General features: G+C 44.8%; 2 protein-coding genes across 3 annotated transcripts in view; one reads left to right on the top strand and one right to left on the bottom strand.

Annotated features, from left to right (window-relative positions):
* The window catches only part of LOC108291639 (protein HIRA), a 106383-nt gene that overhangs the window by 91438 nt on the left and 6219 nt on the right, over nucleotides 1-8726 (bottom strand). The gene's annotated exons all lie outside the window — the stretch shown is intronic.
* LOC108291600 (60S ribosomal protein L27-like) overlaps nucleotides 8353-8726 on the top strand; it is a 6147-nt gene continuing 5773 nt past the window's right edge. Inside the window, exon 1 of the mRNA XM_037732641.1 lies at nucleotides 8353-8721. Coding sequence (XP_037588569.1) covers nucleotides 8410-8721 — 312 coding nt within the window. The 5' untranslated portion in view covers nucleotides 8353-8409. The remainder of the gene's footprint in view (nucleotides 8722-8726) is intronic.

The following is an 8726-nucleotide window of genomic DNA, read 5'->3' as shown; positions in this document are numbered from 1 at the left end:
ACTGCAACCTTGACCTCCCAGTCTCAAGCAATCCTCCCACCTTAGTCCCCTGAGTCGCTGGGACTATAGGTGTGCACCAACACGCCTGGCTAACTTTTGTATTTTTTGTAGAAATGGAGTTTCACCACGTTGCCCAGGCTGCTTTCAAACTCCTGCGCTCAGGCAATCTGCTGCTTTGACCTCCCAAAGTGCTAAGATTACAGGTGTGCGCCACTGCACCTGACCATGGATTTGGCAATAATTTCTTAAGATATGAGACCAAAGGCAAAGGCAACAAAAGAATAAACTGAACTTTATCAAAATTAAAAACTTTTGTGCATCAAGGAAAAATATCAAAAGACTAAAAAGGCAACCCATAGAATGGAAGAAATATTTGCAAATTACACAACTGATACGGGATTAATGTCCAGAATATATAGAGAAATCCTAAAACTCAACAATAAAACTTCTCAACAACCTGACTCAAAATGGGGGAAATAACTTGAACAGACATTTCTCCAAAGAAGATATACAAATAAGGCCAGGTGCAATGATTCACATCTGTAATCCCAGCACTTTGGGAGGCTGAGGCGAGTGGATCACCTGAGATCAGGAATACAAGACCAGCCTGGCCAACATGATGAAACCCTGTCTCTTCTAAAAATACAAAAATTAGCTAAGCATGGTGGTGGGTGCCTGTAATCCCAGCTACTTAGGAGGTTGAGGCAGGAGAATCGCTTGAACCCAGGGGTCAGAGGTTGCAGTGGGCCAAGATCGCGCCATTGCACTCCAACCAGGATGACAGTGAGAGACTCCATCTCAAAAAATAAAAATAAAAAAGAAAAGATATACAAGTGGCCAATAAGCACATGAAAAGATGTCAACATCACTCATCAGTAGAGAAATGCAGGTTAAAACCACAATTAGATATCACTTGACATCCATTAAGATGGCTACTAACGGCCAGATGCAGTGGCTCACCCCATAATTCTAGCATTTTGGGAGGCCGAGGCGGGTAGACCATGAGGTCAAGAGATCAAGACCATCCTGGCCAACATGGTAAAACCCTGTCTCTACTAAAATATGAAAATTAGCTGGGTGTGGTAGTGTGTCTATAGTCCCAGCTACTTGGGAGGCTGAGGCAGGAGAATCAATTGAACCCAGGTTGCGGAGGTTGCAGTGAGCTCATATTGTACCACTCCAGCCTGGCAACAGAGCAAGACTCTGTCTCAAAAAAAAAAAAAGAAAGAAAGAAAAAGAAGGCCACTAACAAAAACCTCAGAAAATAAAAAGTGTTGGTGAGGGTGTATAGAAATTGTAACCCTTGTTAAAAATATAATTACCATATGATCTGGCAAGTCTAATTCTGGGTATATAACCAAAAGAAAGAAGAGTTTTGGGCTGTGCTCAGTGACTCACGCCTGTAATCTTGGCACTTTGGGAGGCTGAGGTGGGCGGATCACCTGAGGTCAGGAGTTCAAAACCAGCTTGGCCAACATGGAGAAACCCTGTCTCTACTAAAAATACAAAAATTAGCCAGGTGCAGTGGTGGGCACCTAGCTACTTGGGAGGCTGAGGCAGGAGAATTGCTTGAACCTAGGAGGCAGGGGTTGCAGTAAGCTGAGATTGTGCCATTGCACTCCAGCCTGGGCAACAAAGTGAGACTCTGTCTCAAAAAAAAAAAAGAAAAGAAAGAAAGGTCTTGAAGAGCTATTTGTATACCCATGTTCATAGCAGCATTATTCACTACAGCTAAGAGGTGGAAGCATCCAAGTGTCCGTTGACCAATAAATGAATGAATAAAATGTGATATATCCATACAATGGAATATTATTTAGCCTTAAAAAGGAAAGTAATTCTGATGCACACTACAATGTCGATGAACCTCAAAGACGTTACGGTAAGTGAAATAAGCCAGTCAAAAAAAGACAAATATTGTATGATTCCACTTAGATGAGCTATCTATGAATAGTCAAATTCATAGAAACACATAGCAGAATGGTGGTTGGCAGGGTCTGAATTGAGGGGAAAATAGGGAGTTGTTGCTTAACTGGTATAGAGTTTAGCAAGATGAAAAAGTTCCATAGATTGGTTGCACAATATTGTGAATTGTGACACTACGGAATTACATAGTTAAAAACGATTAAGATAGTAAATTTTATATTGTGTATATTTGATCACAATTTAAAAAATGCTAATGAAAAATAAACAAAACCAAAAATAAAAATAAAGTAGGGGAGTGTAGGAGGGAGGTGGGTGTAATTATAAAAATTGTTGGAACTGTTCAGCATCTTCATTGCAGTGGCAGACACATGAAAATGCACAGGTGACAAAATTGTATAGAACAAAACATACCCATGCACAAACAAGTACAAATAAAACTGGGGAAACATGAATATAATAGGTAGCATATGTCAATGTCAACTATAGTTTTGCAAAATGTTACCATTGGGAGAAACTGGGCAAAGGGCACAAGGGCCTTCTCAGTATTTCATACAATTGGGTATGTATCTATAATCATCTCAATAAGAAACACACACACAAACACACACGGCCTATTTTTAAAAAACAATATATACGTGTGTATACTAATATATAAGGCAGCAGAAATACATACAGGTATTAATCGACTTACGACCTACGCAACTTATGACCATTCGACTTTATGACCACAATCGCTAGCCACGACTGCTCTGCGTCTGGCAGCACAAACGTTGCCCAGCTGGGCGTACGACAGTGCGGACCAGCTTCCGGCAGCACTACCATCTCCGCGTGCATATAGCCTACTCAACGACCAAATCGTGTTACGACTGGTCTGTCGGAACCAATCGTGGTCGTAAGTCGAGCACTAGCTGTATCCAAACACCAGAGGTTAGGTCATAATAAAATTGATTCTTTTCATGTTCAGGTTACAATATGTATACTCTATAACCAACTAACCCTCTGGAGAAACTCATCAGCCAAACATACTAATGTGACCTATATACAAGTAACTCCTATGGCTGACAATAAATACTTGTTGCTGTTGAATGGCTGGAGAAAGCTCATGGCAGACACCTCACTATGATCTCTATAATGGTCTGATCTTTCCACCAAACCTGCTCTACCCACTGTCTGGCCCAACACGGTTAAGGCCAGACCTTGAGAAAAGAAACCTACAATTCCTGCATAGTGGCCACCCCACCCCCATGACTTTTCTGACCTAATCTCCTACTAACCCCCACAATCACTGGTCTTACTCTTTTCTTGGACTGTACCAGGTGCAATTTTATCTTGGGCGTTGCACTGCTATTCCTTGCCTCCTTCAAGTCTTTGCTCAATGTCACCCTCTCATTGAGGCCTACCTTAACAACTCTACTTAAAAGCAGGCCGAGCATGGTAGCTCATGCCTGTAATTCCAGCACTTTGGGAGGCAGAGGCAGATGGATCACCTGAGGTCAGGAGTTCAAGACCAGCCTGGCCAACACTGTGAAACCCCATCTTTACTAAAAACACAAAAAACTAGCTGGGTGTGGAGCACATGCCTGTAATCCCAGCTACTCAGAAGGCTGAGGCAGGAGAATCGCTTGAACTCCAGAGGCAGAGAGATTGCAGTAAGCCGAGGTTGCACCATTGTGCTCCAGCCTGGGCAACAAGAGCAAAACTCTGTCTCAAAAAAAAAAAAAAAAAAAAAAATTGCACAGCAACATTTTAGCTATTCCAGTTATCTGTACAATGCAAGGTCTGTAAGGGAGGCTACACAACAAAAATATTGGATTTGCTTTGGTGACTGAGGGGGATTTGGCTAAAGTCTTAAAAAAATTCAGACACTTAAAATCTAAGAAACTGAAAAAAAAAAAAAATTCAGACACTTGTATAATGTGTTGTCTAAAATCATAGTCACTCAGTTGTTTTTTTTTTCCCAAATGGTCTGAAAAACCACATTAAAAGTTTTAATAATGTGTTTTACTTTGTGTGGTTTTAAATTTTTCCTAAGGACTTTCACAGTCTTACTGATCTCATTAGACAGCAACTCTGCCCTGACACTGGAATTCATCTTTCTGTTCTCTCTTATATCTTTTGTGCGTGTGTGTGTGTGTGTGTGTGTGTGTGTGTGTGTGTGTATGTGTATGATGGAGTCTCGCTCTGTCAGCCAGGCTGGAGTGAAGTGACTCGACCTCAGCTCACTGCAACCTCCCCCTCCCAGGTTCAAGCAATTCTCCTGCCTCAGCCTCCTGAGAAGCTGGGACTACAGGCACACGCCACCACCACACCCGGCTAATTTTTGTATTTTTAGTAGAGACAGGGTTTTGCCATGTTGGCCAGGCTGGTCTCAACCTCCTGACCTCAAGTGATCTGCCTGCCTTGGCCTACCAAAGTGCTGGGATTACAGGTGTGAGCCATCGTGCCCAGCCTGTTCTCTCTTATCTCATACCCCATATTTGACCCTGTTGACCCTACCTTCCCAACATATCCATAACCCAAACTTTCTGGGGAGATGCAAATGTTCCTTATCTTTATCAGGTAACAGGTTACAAAGTACATTAATTTGTCAAAATTCAACACATTATACATTTAAGGTCTGGACTTTTATTACGTAAATTATACCTAAAAATAATGTGTATTATGTATATAATACACACATATACATATTAACAAATATATACATGTATTACATGAACACACATACACACAGTTTCCCCACTAGCTCCAACCATTTCTTGCCATCACAGCCATCACCATCCTTATCCAGACCATCTCTCTTGCTTGGATTACTACCAGTAGCTAGCGTTACAACTGGTGTGGCTTCTCCCTCCTCCTGAACCCCCACAACCAATCTAGTCTCCAGGCAGCAGTCAGAAAGACCTCTAAAAGCCACGTCAGACCACAGTAGTCCTCTGCTCCCCTTGCAGTGAGAATCAAGGCCTTTTAGCAGCCTACTAGACTCTCCCAATCAGTCTGTTATTCACCCTCTGACCACCACTCTCAGGGCCCTTGCCTTGCTCCAATCACAATGACAGCCCTGCTACTGCTCAAACCCTCCAGGCAAGTTCTGGCTCTTCTTTCTGCCTGGAATGGTTTTCCCTCAGATGGCACTTTCCCCATTCCATCAGGCCTGTAGTGGATGCTGTGGTATCATGGCAGGTCCCTAGCCTCCAGGAACTGAAGCACACTCCCACAGCTATCTGTGGAGTGTTGGCAGCCCTGACAGCTCCCTGCAGTCTTTCTGCAGGTAGGACCTACCCTCAGTGGAAGAACTCCTTTGGCAGGGTCAGGCCTCCTTCCCAAAACAGCCTATATCCAGACTGTGGACACGGAAGTAAAGGGCCTGGATCTTCCACCCCAATCTGGGACAACACTGAAGGGGTTCCCCAGCTCCAGAGATCCTAACAGGGCTGGCTGCGGCTTTCGCTGTGCTTACATCACAGCTTGCCTTCTCCTTCTGTATGGTCCTGCTTCTCTCACTCCTTTATTGGTGTGGATCCCAAGAGCCCTCCCCAATAATTCTGCATGTAAAAATCTCCAGCTCAAAATCTGATTCCTGCAACAAGGTCTTTGCTCAAATGCTACCTTTCACTCAGGCTTTGCCAAAGCATCCCATTTAAACCTGCCCATCCCCCACCTCTGCCTCAGCATTCCTGATCTCTAAGTCTGCTGTTTCCCCATTCACAGGCTCTTGTTTGTGATTTGGCTGTGTGCCTCCCGAGGAAGCTCCCCTCCCACATCTCCTCTCTTCTACATACACAGGACACCCCGAGCAGATCCCATCCCAGTCTCACTGGCCAGGATGTATAACAGGATGCTCAAGAGTCTGGCACGTTGCTTGGTTCACTGGTATTTTAAGAGCTGAAAACACACACACACACACACACACACACACACACACACACACATTTTCTCTCTCTCTCTCTCTCTCTCTCTCTCTCTCTCTCTCTCTCTAGCTCTCCCTCTCTCTCTCTCTTACTTTCAGCTCTTAAAACAGCAGTGAATTGGCCGGGTACAGTGGCTCACTCCTGTAATACCAGCACTTTCAGAGGCTGAGGCGGGCAGACCACGGGAGTTAAAGACCAGCCGGACCAACATGGTGAAACCCCATCTCTACTAAAAATAAAAAAATTAGCTGGATGTGGTGGTGCGTACCTGTAATATCCCAGCTACTCAGGAGGAGGCAGGAGAATTGCTTGAACCCGGGAGGCGGATTGCACCACTGTTCTCCCACCTAGCGTCAGAGTAAGACTCCGTCTCAAAAAAAAATAATAAATAAAAACCAGCAGTGAATTTATCAAGTGTCTTTTCTTTGCAAGACCTTCTGTTAGAGGATGCAGCAGACCTAGAGTCCACTCCAACGTAGGTCTATCCCTGGTCCTCAAATAAGGTCTGCTGTCCCTTCTGTCTAGTCTTCACCACAGTGGCTTTTGCCAGGGTAGCCTCCCAGGGAATTGGCCTATCCTAGGTTCATTAATGCATCAAGGCAGATAGTGCTTTTAGGAGCAACATATGTTAATTTAAATGGGTTTTCTTTTTGCCAGGAGTGTTTTAAAACCATTTTCTATCTGTTTCATCCACTTCCTTTCCCAAAATGGAAACCTCCAGAAGACAGAATCATATAAATGAACTCCTTAGGTAAGGCTTGGACAGAGTGCTTCCCCTCATCATTGGAATTGCTGGCAGATTCACCAGAAAGAGCCAGCCATTTGAACAAGAAGTTTATTTGCAGTACATCAACTCTACCAGCCAAATGCAACAGACACTGTTAGCTGCCTATCCATCAGCCACTTTTCCACCACCGCCTTCCAGCACTCAGTACTCCTTCAGCATTTACTGAATGACTACTATGGTGTGTGCTAGACGCCATTTCTGGCCCTGGGAACAGGGCATGAGCAAAGACAAAGTCTGTCTTCCAGAAGCGTATGTTCCCCAGGGGAGGTGTCTAACAGAACCCCTGTTTTATTCAGATATCCACCCTGCCCCTTATGTAAGCCAGTAGGCAATGATGATTGATGCAAGAGAGGGTACATGACCTAGTTGGACCAATCAGGACAATGGGGAAGATCCGAAGTCCAAGGATGGGGTACAGACCTCTCCCTTCTGCTCCTCTCTGAAAATATTCTCGATACCCCACAACCAGAGAACTCTTGAAAACCAAATGCCAGAGAAAGCTCACCAAGTACACCTCAAAAGACACCTACCAGGTTAGAAGCCCCAAGGCACTCAAAATGGTTACAGAGGCAGTCATAGGACAAGCTCCAGGCAGGAGAAGACTCTTGGTCCCATACTGTACCACGTGGTTTCTGAAAGCTGTCCTTCTGAGGAGGAAATGGGCCTGAAGCTCTCCAGGACAGAGTGGCCATCCTCAGCACAGAGACCAGTGCTTAGCAAATTAGAAAGAGTAATCCTGGGCTTGGGCTGGAGTCTAAGTGTGACTCTCAACACATCTCCATCACATCTAGTGGAATCTTGGTGGCGGGGTGTCACCTCATCTCACTCAGCCTCAGTTTTCATCTGCAAATTGTACTGCTGCAAGTCATAGAGAATTTCAAAGGTAATCTTCTATTATATATAACAAGTCCTGAGATAGGTTAGTTTCAGGGTACATTAATTGAGCAACTTAAAGAGACACGTACCTCTGTCTTCCTCTCCTGTCATCAGTATCAGCCCTGTCCTCACGGTCAACAGCTAGCTTTTACACGCAGACCTAGTAAAGTCCAGCAGAAGAGATGGGCCGTTCAAGCATCTCCTCTTATCTAATTCTCTAGGAGGTCCCAGCAGACGTCTCCTCCTAGTCTCAAGGGCTAGAATGGCATCACATGGCTGTTCCTCAACAAATCCTTGGCACTCACCCACACAACAGCTTAGGGCTATCAACAGCTTGGCCTGCAGAAGGCAGACTCCTGAAAAAAAAGCTTGGGGTCCTGCTAACAAGGAACAAGGCAGGCAACCCTACAATATTTGCAACACTCCCTTTGTGCTATTTGATAATATGCACACTATTCACCCCCCACTCACCTCTAGGTGTTGTTGCTGATTTTGGCAGGATGATAAAATGTGCTTTGCATAAATTTTTGGTTCCCAGGGCTCATTCCAGATCTCTGGTTCATGTGCTAGATACCTCTGCAGTCCACAGGAAAACATCCCGGATGAACAGAACATGCTAGCAACCTCTGGGGGAAGGGAGGGGTCAAGCCAGACACAGAGCATCCTCTTCCTGGTCACTGACAGGACCCAAGATCAGCACAGTGGCAGCAGGTGTCCTATTTGGCCTCAGTAGTCAAGACCAGATGCTCCCCAGAAGTCCTTCCCAGCTGTGTAAATATGATTCTGCTCATAAAGTGAAAATAGCTTTTCAGCCACTTCTTAGAGTAAAACATATGTTTAAGAAAATCCCATTTCCGGATTAGCGGAAGTGTTCTTCTTTCCTTTTTGCTGTAGGCCCGAGTGGGAGCTGCTGAAATGGGCAAGTTCATGAAACCTGGGAAGGTGGTGCTTGTCCTGGCTGGATGCTACTCTGGACGCAAAGCCGTCATTGTGAAGAACATTGATGATGGCACCTCAGATCGCCCCTACAGCCATGCTTTGGTGGCTGGAATTGACCGCTATCCCCGCAAAGTGACAGCTGCCATGGGCAAGAAGAAGATCGCCAAGAGGTCAAAGATCAAGTCTTTTGTGAAAGTTTATAACTACAATCACCTGATGCCCACAAGGTACTCTGTGGACATCCCCTTGGACAAAACTGTCGTCAATAAGGATGTCTTCAGAGATCCTGCCCT

This window comes from Cebus imitator, unplaced genomic scaffold (genome assembly GCF_001604975.1).
Source record: "Cebus imitator isolate Cc_AM_T3 unplaced genomic scaffold, Cebus_imitator-1.0 Scaffold461, whole genome shotgun sequence".
NCBI lineage: Eukaryota > Metazoa > Chordata > Mammalia > Primates > Cebidae > Cebus > Cebus imitator.
This window is presented reverse-complemented; position numbering and strand designations above follow the sequence as displayed.